This window comes from Lissotriton helveticus, chromosome 11, assembly GCF_964261635.1.
Source record: "Lissotriton helveticus chromosome 11, aLisHel1.1, whole genome shotgun sequence".
NCBI classification, from domain to species: Eukaryota; Metazoa; Chordata; class Amphibia; order Caudata; family Salamandridae; genus Lissotriton; species Lissotriton helveticus.
The window spans coordinates 1,128,285,372-1,128,302,218 of NC_136072.1; the positions used below are offsets into that span (position 1 = coordinate 1,128,285,372).

General features: G+C 47.0%; 2 protein-coding genes across 3 annotated transcripts in view; one reads left to right on the plus strand and one right to left on the minus strand.

Annotated features, from left to right (window-relative positions):
* Positions 1–16,847, plus strand: part of PI4KA (phosphatidylinositol 4-kinase alpha) — a 517,988-nt gene that overhangs the window by 257,365 nt on the left and 243,776 nt on the right. The gene's annotated exons all lie outside the window — the stretch shown is intronic.
* SERPIND1 (serpin family D member 1) overlaps positions 1–16,847 on the minus strand; it is a 39,968-nt gene that overhangs the window by 6,812 nt on the left and 16,309 nt on the right. The window contains exon 2 of the mRNA XM_078667864.1: positions 7,641–8,540. Coding sequence (XP_078523990.1) covers positions 7,641–8,540 — 900 coding nt within the window. The remainder of the gene's footprint in view (positions 1–7,640; positions 8,541–16,847) is intronic.

Consider the following 16,847-nt stretch of genomic DNA (forward strand, 5'->3'; position numbering starts at 1 on the left):
TGTCACCGGATCAGCATGCTCTAAAATATTTTCTTTTAAAAACTATTTTTAAACATGTTTTAGAGTGGATTACCATTCAGTTTTTCGCTTTGGGCATACTGAATATGGATTATTAGGGAAAAATAGCACACAATATGTAGATTCCAAGGGTAATAAGATCCGCATTTTCGATGTTGTTATAGTCTGAATTACGCCTGAAGCTGAGTACACTGATGTATTGTACGCACTGTATTAGAACTGCACACTTGTCCCCACTGTATGTGGCATGTTGGTCAGGATTCGTCTCTGTCTCAAACATCCCTCCGCGCTCCTGCAGTTTCCAAGGGAAGAATCGCGATTATTGTGGCGGGGGTTTGAATCTAGACTATTACTGCTATCTGCGTTTCTTGTATCTAATCCCCCGTGAGACTCCTGTCACTGTGAGCCGTGGGGATGTGTTTCCTCCTTTCTATTAATGATTGGAGGCTTTGTTTGTATTTTTTGTATTTTGTATTTTTTGTGACACTCTCTGGAGTTCCCACTCATAGTAAACAGTGGCTTGTGTTAAAGGGTCCACGCTCCAGGGCACTGTGGGGTGAGTGGGGCTTTCTTCAGATTTGAGGGAAGGGGGCGCTAAAGATTGCTTTTGAGGCAACATTTTAACAGCCGAACTGACAAAGAATGTGAGGCATTTAACGTCCAAATATCGGCTTTCTGTAACTAACACATCATGTAAATGCCCGTATCAAGGGCATGTTACATTTGTTTCATCAAAATGATATCAGGGCTTGAAACTTAAAGTCAGAGCTACGGCGAGAGGCTGGCAGGGCTGCGAGAGACTGGCAGGGCTGCGAGAGGTTGGCAGGGCTGCGAGAGGCTGGCAGGGCTGTGAGAGGCTGGCAGGGCTGGGGCAGAGTCATTATGAGTCATTATGGTCACACAGAGCAGGGTTTGTAATACACGACTCGGACAGAAGACCCGTTTAAAGGCACCGCCTAGCATGAAAGCCCCACATGTCCCCTGGCCTCTCCGGGTCTGTAGTGCTGAATTTTCAAATAAAACAATAAATAGATGAATAAGTTCCAAGGGTCAGAGTCAGGGCCCACTGCAGCTTGCGCCACACATGGCCCCTGCAGCGCTGCCAGTGACAGCACCAGTACAACACCCAACCGTGATGGCCGCTGCGAGGGGGAAAGGACGTCTTTCTAAACTGTTATCGGGATTAAACTGCGGGGTGCATCATGAACATATAGACATGCGTTTTACAAGGAAACCTCATCCTTAATCAGCCCAGTGATCGTGTTCGAATTAGGCGAAGTTGAAGCGAAAAAGCATGTGCCATCGGATAGATCGTGGTCTGTCCGTGATGGAGCAGAGTTAAATCGTCGACCGTGTAGTGCTCAAACAGAATCTCGCCGGGTATTATAGAGCGGGTTCGGGCTAGTGAAAAACCCGTTGTTGGTGTCCTGGGAATCGCAGATGTAACGGCGGACGCGACGCATGCGTGTTAAATCAAAGGGTAATAGAAACAAACGATGGGCAAATGTCCCTGGCAACCATCTTGGGCGTGTGTTGGGTGAAATGAGTTCACAAAAATGATGTGAACAAAAGGAATGGAAACCCGTGAATTAAAGCCAAATGTAACTACAAAAATCGCATGTGCATAAAATAGTAACCTAAGTGTTTTGCAGAGTAATGTGATATACATGAAATGTTGTTAAGGCAATTCAACACATTCATTAACTATGTACGATACAGTAAATGATAATATAAACCAACAAGCCTGGCCAACGACAAATCCTCCTGTTGTTGTTTTTTCCCCTCTCGGAACGCAGATAAGCTCCAGACGGCAACAAGTCAGGTCCCGGGCCGGCCAGCCAATCACAGGGCGGCCCGGGGAATGACATCACGGGGGTGTCCCGGGCCGGCAGCCAATGGCAGCGCGGCCCGGGACAAAGGGGCGGGGCTTAAAAAAAGCACCAGAAACGCCCCCGAATCGCGTTTTCGAGAGAAAACGCGATTGACAGCCTCTGCATCCCAATGGCTAGCCTCCATTTATGGAGCTAGCCAATTGGAAACAGAGGCTGTCCTAACCTCACTATTAGAAACAACAGATTTCGATCTGGGAGTGGCTTCGCCCCTCGCCAGGTTACGAAACCTAAAAATCTGAAATGATTGAGACTGAAAAATTCTGAAAACTTGTATGTCTCAAATGAGGTTGCTTAAAAGTAAATACACTCCACACTGGGGCTCTATAACTCGTAAGCCCCCAGAAAAGTGGAAATGCAGAAGTAAATCACAGAATTTGACAGGGAACGTCTCCCACAGATCATTGTGGCATGCTTCCTCATTGGTGACCTGTGCACTCTAAGATGAGTACATACTACCCAGGTGAACTCAACCGCTAGTCGGTAGTTCCTTATACCTGTTTTCTGGATATAAGCGGATATGCAGAGGGATTACAAATATCATGGGGTATACCTGTGTGGATATCGCTCTTAAATATTGGGATACCCTAGCTAGGATTTTAAAAAATTCCAACAGGGATGTTTAATGAGATACTATGCATCATCCATCCCGTTACATTTGCCAACATGTTTCGATCTTACAAATACCTTGCAAATACCTTGCACCTTGCACGGGTTAACAGCCTTCTTCAGAGCTATTCTAATCCCGGCCATAATACAAAGTCATGAGGCATAAGGCTCCCATACCTGTCCTAGTCCATTAGTGGTTTTAACCCTTAACTTGGGTTAAACTTATAACCTGGTCATGTCGAGGGGTGCCTCCCTATAGTCAGTCACTCATTAGCGGTGCAGGTGCCACCCAGAACCTTCTTCATCCCCGTTATTCCAACAGTGATCTTGCTCTTTTGACAAGTGTGTGACTACAGGGAGAGAGTGTAGTGTATGTCTATAGGAGGTTATGGGTGTATTCTAGACCTCTCTCTCTCTTTGTGTAAATATTCAAAATTAATCACAACTGTGACCATAGTCTAAAAGATATCGAATCATAAGACACCATACAGTAGAAGTATATCGCCCATGTCCGTATGTCGTGACTATATTCCACAATACTTACAGAAAGTAAAACCTGCAGCCGCAGAACATTTTCTTGTGTTTTGTTTCATTTTAATTAAGATGCATTGCTCTGTTAATTCAAGTGTAATGACACTGTCCCCTAAAAGGGAAATCCAAGGTTTAGGAACCTGAAAAGAAGGGACCTACTGGGAATCTAGGGTCACTGATTTTGTACCACTGACCAAGTGAAGAATTGAAATGGGCAGCCTTGTATCTGCTGATGTTGAAGCTGGGAACGGCCGAACTCCCGGTAAAAATTTGCATAGCTGCGCCTTCAACTTACGCATTGATTCTACTCCGAGAATCATTGATTAATGGGGTGCTGGTGGTTTATTAGTATCACTGCTTTTTAATAACTTTTTATACTCATCAAGGCAAGTATTGTCGATGAGTAACCTGCAAAGAGTCCAGATATTTGTGATCAGTGCAGCCTGTAGTCCTTGAAGATTTGATCATGTTTCTTGGGCCCAAAAAGCTCTGCACTGGTTATCGTTCAAGTAGAGGGTGCAATTTAAAAGCATATACAATGCTCATAGAGTGTTCTAGGAGAAATCTGAAATTCCCAAGGCACTAAGACAGTCAGATCTACCCTGCTGCTTGCATTTGCAGATGACCGCTCCCATCGAAAGTGCACGAACAGGAGGGTGAGCTACTTAATTTCTGGTTCCCAAACCATGGAGCGCTCTCCCACTGGAACTAAAAGGACAGGAAAATAAAATGTTCTTCTGTAGAGGATTGAAATATTATTAATTCTGTTAGTAGGATCACAGCAGTTGTGTGATTGCTTTTGGTTTTAGTTTTGCTATGCTTCATTGTGTTGTCTGTTAGTGTTTCTTCTGTTCTTTAGCACAAGGAAGCCTTGTGGTATTGTTTATTACTAATAATCGTTAACAGAAGGGGGAGGGAGAGGGAATAGTGGATTCTGTCTCCCCTGGCAATTATTATAAACAAAATGGAATCCACTAGGTGGATTGCGGTTGTTACCACAATGGTGGGGAGCAACCAGTGTTGTTAAAATACCCCTCACACACCAACAGGCCCCTTGGTGTCATGCTTCATCATCGGGGTCTTCGCAAACCTCTACGGGATGCGGCGTGCTACGACTTCACGGCTACGCAGGAGCACTTATCTGTGAACTATGTGTTTGGTGTGTGTGAGTAAATGATGTGAGTGGTGAGGTGAAAGTGAGAGGTTAAAAAATACCTGGCACGTGAGTACAGAAAGTGTGCTCTACAAAAATAAGATTAGGTGAGAATGTACCTATCTATGTTTAATGTAAGGTCCGTTGCGCCCAATTGGTGATTAAAGACACTTAAGGAAAGAGGTCAAATGGCCTCATGAGCCACAGCGTGTTGAGGGGGTCCGTTCTACCCGTTATGGCAACGGTTACTCCTAGGGCTGTCTGGCTTCCTACCCCTCCACGCGGCTCCGACGAGTCGGAGCCGCGTGGAGGGGTAGGCACACTTTAAAATCTACATACATGTGAGTAAGGTGGGGATAAGTAGTGCACATCCTCGTCCTGAAGAAGGGGTTCTCTAACTCCGAAACATGTCGACGCACTAACATGGTTGGGTTACCCTAATCAGTAAACCACAACCACTTTAGCACTCTTTTTAACAATACCAGCCGGAGGCTAAATAAAAAAAAAATTCTGTACTCACGTGCCAGGTATTTTTTAACCTCTCACTTTCACCTCACCACTCACATCATTTACTCACACACACCAAATGAAGCATGACACCAGGGGGCCTGTTGGTGTGTGAGGGGTATTTTAACAACACTGGTTGCCCACCATTGTGGTAACAACCGCAATCCACCTAGTGGATTCCATATTGTTTATTACTAGTCAAGGAGCTCTCCAACCTTCACAAAGCTTGTTTCTGAGTGATGTCCTACTGACTGAGGTGAGGCTTACAACGGATGGGTGTATGCTGCACTTATACCTGTGAAGTGGACCTCAAGGTAATGACTGCATGTGAGGCCCATCTGGTCTACCAACTCCTTGCCTGCTGCAGTGTTACACACTGGGTTTGGTCCCCTTCTATTGCCCTCTTAATCCATGAGGGCTTCCCCTGTATCCAATAATTACTAGATTATAGAACCAGCATGTTGTGTCTTCAAGACCTTGTAAATCTCAAAACTGGATCAGAACCGTATAGTCATCGCAATAGAAATCTAGTATTAGAGATGCCCTGACATGGGCTGACCCTTCCCAGTCACAAGCTGTGGCAGCCATGTTCTGCACATCACAGAGTAGAGAAAGGCGGAAGTGCTCTTTAATGGAGGGAGTCTATTTATAACTGGGTCTGCCTGTAGATTACATTTTTTACACATTTTCTTCCAAAATAAGTACATTAATGAAATTCAGTTCTAGTGTGGGAATACTGGGGGGGCACCTGGAGTAATCTTAGCCGAGGGAGACTAGTCAGTGGTTTTAACTTAAGTCATTTCAACCAGTACTCTGGGTTATAGTTAAAAGGGGAGCTCATGTAAACCAGTCATCACATATCAGGCAACCAATTACTGCAATGGATCAAGATTTTTTTTCAATTTATTGCAAACTGCCATTTTTTTCTGAGAGTGATTTTTTATTTTATTTAACCCCATTTCCTACACTGCTGTCCAAAGTCTCTTAGCTTGGTGGGGCTTTCCATAGGCAAGAATTGCCATACCATAGAAAGAACTGGGGGTTTCACTACTCGTAGGGGCGGTCATGGCCAGTGGTGCTCATCCCGGCCTGGAGTGCCGCACCATAGTATCGCGGGACATATGGTCACCGGGAGGAATGCACTGCAACCACAAGGGCCATGTCTTGGCACCAGGAGGAGTAGTTCCATCCAAGAGGGCCTTCCATTTCCAGGTGACTTGGTCATGGACAAAAAGGCATGCTGGACTCCTCCGCATCAAGTCATTCCATGACAAGAGAATTATATTTTGACCAAGAGGAGATGAGATGAGGAGAAATGAGATGAGGATGGGGAGAGGATGTGGCCTAACGGCTAGGGCGGTCGACCTCAAGTTTGGGGAATCGAGTTCGTTTCTCGGCATGGACGCACAACATCCTGTGATTCTGGGCAAATCACGTAATCTCCCCGTGCCTAACAAAAAACAAAGTGTCCTCATGTAAAGCAACTGGTGCTCCTGTAAAGCGCTCTGATACCCGATACCTTCGGGTCAAGTTTGTGCTATATAAAACTCAGTAAAGATAAAAAAAAGAGGCACACCACAGTCAGTGGATATTATGATGGTGGCCAGGAGGGTATCACCGCCAGGAGAGTACCTCTAAATCACAACTCTAACACAGTGCTCATGATCTGTTCTTACCTTTTGAATGTGGTCTCCTCAAACCTGCACTATTAATATATAGATATTAAAGCTTTCTTTGGATTTAAATGTCCCTTTATGATTTGTTTATGCTTGTTCACAGTTATTTCTTTGCTATACTCCTAAAAGGTCTCTGTTGCCCTGTTCTTTGGGTCTTAACGTGCTTATCAAGAGCTAATTAAATACCCATTTTTGCAGAAAAAAATAGACTATGAAGCTTCTTGAGTCTGGTAATAAGCTTTTTTACCTTACTGTCTGTCACGTTTTTTTTTCTAAACCCAATCCTGTGGTTTACCCCCTCTCAACAAGCAGACTTTGTATCATAGATTGTCGCCGAAGGCACAATGTAGTCGTATTTTACTTGAATGGTATTTGTGGTTGTACAGTTGTTCTCTGTCACATTTGGGATGGATTATCAGAGGCTGAATTTTCTATGTACTGCTCTGCTCATGGCTAAGCAGGTGTCTCAATCTCCCAATAGTCTACAATAAATGTGAAATAAAAAGTCCAGGAACAGTAATACATGATCAAACAACTGTGTCAATCAAAACGTATTAGCTCGAATAGTAGCGAACGGCAAAGACGGAGAGCAAATATATACTATTAGAAGCCAGTGATTCAGAATAGCATACACTCTTGTCTTTGTTACCATTCACGTGAATGTGTTATTTAATAATGATCATTTATTATTGTTCCTGGCCTTGTTATTTCACATTTATTTTCGATTTGTAAGTACCATATTTAGGCCAAACACTCTCTTATGATGAAACGTTGTTCTGTGTTTTTTGTGCACAACGCTGTTTCCCTTCTGGACTGTTGGATATCTTTATATCTTTTTTTTAGCCTTGTCCTCCAAAACACCATCTTCTTTAGCTTTTTTAAACGGCCCTGGTCATTATAGATTTTCAATTACAAAATAGGAAACTCCTAGAAGTTCGGTACTAGTAACCTCAAGGCCTTCCTCTCTTGAGAAGTTCATTATAGTGGTACTTGTTGTGCAAACTTGATTGAGTTGTCTTTAAGATTAAACGAAAAGTGACAGTAAATATGGAGGCCACACTTTGGTGTCTAAACAGTAAAAAAAAAAAAAATCTTAGACCAACAAAGACATGTCTTGGATCAGTAAGTCCGGCCTTGTGGCTTGAGAAATTTGGACCATGTATTATTGGTTCTCTCAGTCTCAGCATGACAAGTTTCACTCTCTAACCACTATGCTGGAAGTGCTATGTTTGAAAAGAAGAACTGAGTTAGGTTTACCTTTGAAATAAATGCAGTTTAGGATCAGCATCAGGAGAGCTGGATCAACGTGCACAAGAGCGTCCTTGATGAGGCCTTTGGTCAGCTTCTTGATGCGTTCGTTGGCCTTTGTGAGGAAAGTGGGGTCTGAGAAGTCGGTGGCCTGGGCCTCGGCATAATAATAGTTTTTCATCTTGTTCCTGAAGTCTTCCCTTATGGCGAAGTTTTTTTTTATATAGATGTCGTTGACTGACCTCAAAGTGTAGCCAAAGTTGCGACGGAAGAGTCGGTGAGTGAGTTTGCGGAAGAGATTGTGGATGGTCGTTAGCTCATACGTGGTGCTGGCATTGATAAAGTCCCCAAAGCCCACTACAGAAAGCAGATCCTGCAGCGTTTGGCCCTTCACCCCCAGCGAGAGCGTAGCCATGGCTGTGGAAATAGCAACCGGTGCTATGAGGATGTTGTCCGATGCGTTGACGCTGGCCTTCAGGCTGCGATAAAGGTTGAAGCCAAAGTCTGCATTGATGATATTAAGCCGCTGGATCCGACTTTTGCCTGGGAAGAGTTCCAGGATGTTCCCCCTCTCGGTCTCGAAGTCTTTGACCACCGGGGCACTGTCAATGATGTCACTGTATTCGTCATCTTCCCCAAGAATCTTATCCAGGTCCAGGTAATCTTCCTCTTCCTCCTCTTCTGGAATCAAGTCGTTGGTGACCGTGTTCTCCTTGTGGAAATCTGGTGGAAGTGTGTCAAAGGCTTGGCTGCCATTGCTTTGGTGTCCGCGTGGATCGATACCATGCGCTGCAAAGTGCTCAGAGAGATCCTTCACCCCACAGTCTGCCACAGCCAGGAGGAGACATAAGGCTGCCGCAGCCAGCATGGCCTTCATTTTGGGAAACCTTTTGCTGGACGTTGAGATAACTATGGAGGAAAACAGATGTTTACTATGAGTAGCAAGCTTCAGAGTGGACACTACACAGATCTCAGCAGTAATTTGCCAACATCAGTAGATGGCCTTAAACCATCAACAATAAGACTTCAAACCTCTGCATACATTTTGTGACAATCTTGAACTCTCATTACTTCAAAAAAAGAGCTTTTACAGAATGTTTGCCTTTTTGCTGCTTTTTAAATGTAGTTACTATTTGGTGATACAGCTTAATACCATGTATCTGCACGTACCCCACCTTACAAACAAAGCTATAGCACTTATATTAAACCTGCTTTGTACCCCTCAATGTGGCAGATGCCTGGGACTGGAGGCCAGACTCTGCAGTTTCAATTAAATCAACCTCACCCTTGCTCACTGTGCCACAGGATCCAATCTATACCTCACTGACGAGGCCAAAACCGGTCTGGGGTTGCTTGTGTCACCTTCTGGGGGGGACCTGGCCTAATAGTTTGGGCTCGACTGTTCCCATGAGGAGCATGGTCTGGAGTGATTTGCATGAGGAGGGCTTTTTTCTAAAATGGCGTAGCAGTGAAAAACAGTGGACCGGACTGAAGCAGGGCATAGGCCCTGGAAGCAAAAATAGTCTCCTATTCTGATGACACCCAGCTGCTATTTTCCTGGGGCTGGGATGAAGTTTTCCCTGACAAAAAAAATGAGAACCTGTCTGGCAGCAGTTTTTCAATGGCTGCTGCCATTGAAAAACTGCACCAGCTCAAATGTAATGCTGAAAAGACTGTGCTACTCTTCTTCGATGTAAGGGTGTACGAGCCTTGGCAGTCCATTTGGCGGGGGTGTCCCTCCCCCATTCCGCCAGGCTAGCTCTGTTAAGAATCTAGGCATGAAGGTTGACGGCGAGCTCTTTTTATACCTCAGGTTAAAGCAGTGGTGGGACTTGTTTTGGTCTGTTATGTGTGCTACGAATGTTTCTGGACTTTCTCGGCTCAGAAACCGGTAGTACATTAACATCTAGGCTTGACCATGGTAAGGCACTGTATCTGGGCCTACCTGACTGCTTGATCAGTAAGTTGCAGGTGGTCCAAAATGCAGCAGCCCGTACTCTTCTCGACCGGCCATTGAAAACATATGTATCCCCACATTTAAGAGCGCTGCGCTGGCGTCCTATTAGGAAGAGGATCCTTTTCAAGACCCTACTGCTGGTGCATAGAGCCCTCCATCAGTCTGGCAAGTTGTTCGTCAGAATAAGGATTGGTTTTTATGTTCCTTCTAGGTGCCTGCGTTCAGCTAACCTTTTCTCGCCAAAACCACAAGTATCCGGCGGCCCAGACCAAATGGCAGGTCCTTCTCATTCTTAGGACTTTCAGCGTGTAACAAACTTTCTTTGGAGTTACGGAACATTTCAGCAACTTCCCAGTTTCGGAAGAAACTAAAAACATGGCTCTTTAATCAGGTTTAATGGTTCAGTCTCTCAGCCAGTCAACACTGGAGGTGCGGAGCGCCAGGACACTCTCTGGAGTAACAGCGCTATACAAATGTCTGTTACATTGCATTACAGCCCGAGCAATTGCCAGTGTCAAGGCTTTTTGCAACCATTGCTCCACCACCAATTGTGTGACTGACGTCATGACATGTTAACAACCTGCAGATCATTTGTACAAACCCTTTCTGCTGCTTGCGTGGCCCCTTTCTGCTGCTTGCGTGGCCCCTTTCTGCTGCTTGCGTGGCCCCTTTCTGCTGCTTGCATGGCCCCTTTCTGCTGCCTGCGTGGCCCCTTCCTGCTGCTTCTGTGGCCACTTTCTGCTGCTTGCTCTGCACCTTTCTGCTGCTTGCTCAGACCCTTTCTGCTTCTTGCTCGCGTGGCCTCTTTCCGCTGCTCACGTGGTCTCTTTCCGCTGCTTGCGTGGCCCCTTTCTGCTGCTTGCGTGGCCCCTTTCTGCTGCTTGCGTGGCCCCTTTCTGCTGCTTGCGTGGCCCCTTTCTGCTTCTTGCGTGGCCTCTTTCCGCTGCTTGCGTGGCCTCTTTCCGCTGCTCTCGTGGCCTCTTTCGGCTCCTTGCGTGGCCCCTTTCTGCTTCTTGGATGGCCTCTTTCCGCTGCTCGCGTGGCCCCTTTCTGCTGCTCGCGTGGCCCCTTTCTGCTGCTCGCGTGGCCCCTTTCTGCTGCTCGCGTGGCCCATTTCTGCTGCTTGCGTGGTCCCTTTCTGCTGCTCTTGTGGCCCCTCTCTGCTGCTTGCGTGGCCCCTTTCTGCTACTCGCGTGGCCTCTTGGCGCGCTCAGCAGTTTGCAAGTGTCCACCACCAAGGTACTTTGCTTTCTGACTGGCCTGGGCCATGGAATGGGGTATCATTTTTCTGGCTGCTTTCTCTGTACCTTTCTGCTGCTTGCTCAGACCCTTTCTGCTTCTTGCTCGCGTGACCTCTTTCCGCTGCTCACGTGGTCTCTTTCTGCTGCTTGTGTGGCCCCTTTCTGCTGCTTGCGTGGCCCCTTTCTGCTTCTTGCGTGGCCCCTTTCTGCTGCTTGCGTGGCCCCTTTCTGCTTCTTGCGTGGCCTCTTTCCGCTGCTTGCGTGGCCTCTTTCCGCTGCTCTCGTGGCCTCTTTCGGCTCCTTGCGTGGCCCCTTTCTGCTTCTTGGATGGCCTCTTTCCGCTGCTCGCGTGGCCCCTTTCTGCTGCTCGCGTGGCCCCTTTCTGCTGCTCGCGTGGCCCCTTTCTGCTGCTCGCGTGGCCCATTTCTGCTGCTTGCGTGGTCCCTTTCTGCTGCTCTTGTGGCCCCTCTCTGCTGCTTGCGTGGCCCCTTTCTGCTACTCGCGTGGCCTCTTGGCGCGCTCAGCAGTTTGCAAGTGTCCACCACCAAGGTACTTTGCTTTCTGACTGGCCTGGGCCATGGAATGGGGTATCATTTTTCTGGCTGCTTTCTCTGTACCTTTCTGCTGCTTGCTCAGACCCTTTCTGCTTCTTGCTCGCGTGACCTCTTTCCGCTGCTCACGTGGTCTCTTTCTGCTGCTTGTGTGGCCCCTTTCTGCTGCTTGCGTGGCCCCTTTCTGCTTCTTGCGTGGCCCCTTTCTGCTGCTCGCGTGGTCCCTTTCTGCTGCTCGCGTGGTCCCTTTCTGCTGCTCGCGTGGTCCCTTTCTGCTGCTCGCGTGGCCCCTTTCTGCTGCTCGCGTGGCCCATTTCTGCTGCCTGCGTGGTCCCTTTCTGCTGCTCTTGTGGCCCCTCTCTGCTGCTTGCGTGGCCCCTTTCTGCTACTCGCGTGGCCCCTTTCTGCTACTCGCGTGGCCTCTTGGCGCGCTCAGCAGTTTGCAAGTGTCCACCACCAAGGTACTTTGCTTTCTGACTGGCCTGAGCCATGGAACGGGGTATCATTTTTCTGGCTGCTTTCTCTGTACCTTTCTGCTGCTTGCTCAGACCCTTTCTGCTTCTTGCTCGCGTGACCTCTTTCCGCTGCTCACGTGGTCTCTTTCTGCTGCTCGCGTGGCCCCTTTCTGCTGCTCGCGTGGTCCCTTTCTGCTGCTCGCGTGGTCCCTTTCTGCTGCTCGCGTGGCCCCTTTCTGCTGCTCGCGTGGCCTCTTTCTGCTGCTCGCGTGGCCCCTTTCTGCTGCTCGCGTGGCCCATTTCTGCTGCTTGCGTGGTCCCTTTCTGCTGCTCTTGTGGCCCCTCTCTGCTGCTTGCGTGGCCCCTTTCTGCTACTCGCGTGGCCTCTTGGCGCGCTCAGCAGTTTGCAAGTGTCCACCACCAAGGTACTTTGCTTTCTGACTGGCCTGGGCCATGGAATGGGGTATCATTTTTCTGGCTGCTTTCTCTGTACCTTTCTGCTGCTTGCTCAGACCCTTTCTGCTTCTTGCTCGCGTGACCTCTTTCCGCTGCTCACGTGGTCTCTTTCTGCTGCTTGTGTGGCCCCTTTCTGCTGCTTGTGTGGCCCCTTTCTGCTGCTCGTGCGGCCCATTTCTGCTGCTTGCGTGGCCCATTTCTGCTGCTTGCATGGTCCCTTTCTGCTGCGCTTGTGGCCCCTCTCTGCTGCTTGCGTGGTCCCTTTCTGCTACTCGCGTGGCTTCTTGGCGCGCTCAGCAGTTTGCAAGTGTCCACCACCAAGATACTTTGCTTTCTGACTGGCCTGGGCCATGAAACGGGGTATCATTTGTCTGGTCTGTGTAACAGTGGGCTGTTCCATGTAGTGGTTAATGGAGGGTCCTTGTTGTGTCTGGTTTGTGCAGTCTGGTTGTGTGTCGTAGATTATTTCAATCCACCAGGGTGAACGAGTGTAGATAGCCTGCGTTTGTTTGAGCTGGGACACCCAGTTCTGTGCCTGTAGGTCAGGGTCAGGTGGAAGTTGAAATGTTGTGTTGCCTCACTGAGCACTGGCATGTGCAGGGCCACCAGAATTATGGGATTCTGTGGCCGCATAATCCACCATCTGCTGCATAATCTGCAGCTTTGGACACAACATTTTTTTTCTAGTTGGAACTGATGAGAAGGTACTACCAAGCATTTGCAATGCAATCAAACTTGCCTTTGGGACCTCATATGTATTTAGCAATGCAGCATATTAGCCTGGGTGCTGAAACATCTACTGTTCTTTAACATCGAGGGAAAGTAAGCACCAAACTGCGTGACACATGGAAAAAAGAAAGCCCCTTTGCAAAAAGCAATTCTGGTATTATACTGACCTCTGCTGGCCGTTTTCTATCAAGACAGTTAAATAGAGGCAGTTGAACAGAAAAAAGTCCCTAGCAGAAGCAGACAAGTCCTAGGGATGATCTCCGGAGCCCACAAAGTACATACACATATAAGTATATACCAAAGTATATACAACAGGTCTTGAATGCGCGACCTAAAAACGTGGCAACATTTGTGTGCTTGCAGTAGAAGGCCCTTAGCAAAGGCTAACTATCCATCTTTCAGTTGCTTATTTCAGTATTTGGTTGTTAAACTGGTATTAATGAGATGAAATCTTGTAAAATCTCAAAATGATGAAGTAATACCTTTAAAAAAAATGCCCTCTTATGCCGTACAATTTGTTTTTATCCTTTGCCTCATAATTTAGTCACCTCTGATGCCTAATTCATTGCTCCGCTGCCCCATGATTTCAGTGGCCCTGGGTGCGTGTGAGCATTATGCCGTACTCGAAGGTAGTGTTGCTTTGCCTATACGGTCTTTGGTGCAGTGCATATCATGGGGCGGCAGGTGGTGCCAGATGCGTTGTGCGGTGTCTGTTAAGAAGACTTGCGGGGAGTCGGTTGAAACGTTGATTTGACGCTCACTGTTCGGCAGCTTCAGACTAGTTTAACAGTCACTCTTCGAAAATGTCAAACATTCACGGACTAGCATCATTCAGTACAAATGAGTAATAATTAAATAAGCACAAATGGCATTGTCGTAACTTCAGCTCTCTCTCCCCCCTCCCTCTCCCCCATACATAGTAACACAAACTTCTCTTGTTCTGGTTTTGCCTGCCCACCTCTTAAAGTTGACCCTTATCACACGTGGCCCCATCAGGTAGTTTTGTCTTTTTAATGAACATGATTTGCTCTCCAGGATTGGCCAGCTGGGACATGTAGTCTCAATTTTGCTATGCCAGCTTTAGGACTACAAGTCCCAGCATTCCATGCCCTGTTGGCTGACGAGCGAACACTGGATGGAGGCGTCCACCAGATCATGCATCAGTTGTACATCTCCCTTTACACTCAGCCTCACCTATGGAAACTATAGGACCATCAGACACTGTCTCTCTCCTGCTGTTGTGTTTTAAGGGCCTGGTTGAACACCGGAGTGTTCGCGAACCGACTTCCTGGCGCTAGCGGGTGGGGGAGGGGTGTGTAATGTTGCTGCAGTTTCATCGAGTGCCTCGAAGGTCAGTCCCTATTCTGTGGGCGCTGGGGCTTTAGACGTCAAACGCGTTGTTTTTTGTTCCATTAAGCACAACGTGGGGGTGTGAAAGAACACGAGGACAGGGCTTGCACAACTTAGCGCGGACTGATGCTGTTTGCACAGGACATTTGCTTTCGATGACCCTGTGTTTGTCTCCAACCCCTCCTCTGTTCTTTGGTTGACAATAACCAGCCAGTAGTTGTACGTCAGATGTTTTGAAGGCTTGTGCGGACACATTATAGGCTTCTGCTTTTTCGGCGGACCTACTGTGTGCTCTTGGGCGAGCCTTTATATTTCCATTTACTATTGTCTTCTCCCGTAACGTCGACATGCTTCGAAGCCTTTATCTGGTGTATTTAGATCTTAGGCTCTATATATGATTGTAACTTGGAGACTAGGCTAATGGGACCAAGCAGGCTCTCCTCCTGGTGGGGGCCCTCCTACAAGCTGGGGTGAGATGCGAGGCCTTGGGTCCCTAGTACCTCTTGTCACCCCTGAAACCTTCAGCCAGTCCTGGATTCATTTTCAATAGCACTGTTTGTTCGCAGATTTATTTTTGAAAATGTGAATCACATGTACCTGAGTGGAAGGGGCAGTTCACCCAAAAATGGGACTCTGAAGATGGCGAGGCCTGGGTTTGAGGTTCACAGAAAAACCTGTCAAAGTTGTTTACGTGACACCGAAACCAACAACCACTGCTTCTAGGCACTTCTGTAGCAAAGCAGCCCAGAGGAGCAGGGTGAGAAGGAGGGGAGAGACGCCTCGGAGCGCTGCAAGCGGCGTGTGCGGGGGTGGGGTTGGGGGCTATGGCAGAGTTCTTCTAGAAGTTAGTAGTTGTTATTTTAGGGACATATGAGCTTCCGTTTGGGACTTACGAGGGTCTGTCAGTATTATCTGTGCTTTGCCTGGAGGTATATGATGGTTAGGTAGGGGCCTTATGGGGTTTTTGGAGTATATGAGGGTCGCATAGGGGTCCAAAAGTGTGTTTTCTCGGACTATAGGAGTATCTGTTGGGGAATATGAGAGTCAGTTAGGAGTATACCAGGGTCTGTTGAGGTACAAGAGGGTCGCTTAGAGGTATACGAGGGTCGCATATGGGTATATGAGGGTCGCTTGGGGGTATATATGTGTCTGTTCGGACTTTAAAAGTCTGTTGGGGTATATGATGGTTTGTAAGGGGTATGGAATGGTATGTTGGGGTATATGATGGTGTGTAAGGAGTATGGAATGGTATGTTGGGGTATATGATGGTTTGTAAGGGGTATGGAATGGTATGTTGGGGTATATGATGGTGTGTAAGGAGTATGGAATGGTATGTTGGGGTATATGATGGTATGTAAGGAGTATGCAATGGTATGTTGGGGTATATGAGGGTGTGTAAGGAGTATGGAATGGTATGTTGGGGTATATGATGGTGTGTAAGGAGTATGGAATGGTATGTTGGGGTATATGATGGTGTGTAAGGAGTATGCAATGGTATGTTGGGGTATATGATGGTATGTAAGGAGTATGGAATGGTATGTTGGGGTATATGATGGTATGTAAGGAGTATGCAATGGTATGTTGGGGTATATGAGGGTGTGTAAGGAGTATGGAATGGTATGTTGGGGTATATGATGGTGTGTAAGGAGTATGGAATGGTATGTTGGGGTATATGAGGGTGTGTAAGGGGTATGGAATGGTATGTTGAGGTATATGATGGTCTGTAGGGAGTATGGAATGGTATGTTGGGGTATATGATGGTGTGTAAGGAGTATGGAATGGTATGTTGGGGTATATGATGGTGTGTAAGGAGTATGCAATGGTATGTTGGGGTATATGATGGTATGTAAGGAGTATGGAATGGTATGTTGGGGTATATGAGGGTGTGTAAGGGGTATGGAATGGTATGTTGAGGTATATGATGGTCTGTAGGGAGTATGGAATGGTATGTTGGGGTATATGATGGTGTGTAAGGGGTATGGAATGGTATGTTGGGGTATATGATGGTGTGTAAGGAGTATGCAATGGTATGTTGGGGTATATGAGGGTGTGTAAGGAGTATGCGATGGTATGTTGGGGTATATGAGGGTGTGTAAGGAGTATGGAATGGTATGCTGGGGTATATGATGGTGTGTAAGGAGTATGGGATGGTATGTTGGGGTATATGATGGTGTGTAAGGAGTATGGAATGGTATGTTGGGGTATATGATGGTATGTAAGGAGTATGGAATGGTATGTTGGGGTATATGATGGTGTGTAAGGAGTATGGGATGGTATGTTGGGGTATATGATGGTGTGTAAGGAGTATGGAATGGTATGTTGGGGTATATGATGGTGTGTAAGGAGTATGGAATGGTATGTTGGGGTATATGATGGTGTGTAAGGAGTATGGAATGGTATGTTGGGGTATATGATGGTATGTAAGGAGTATGGAATGGTATGTTGGGGTATATGATGGTGTGTAAGGAGTATGGAAT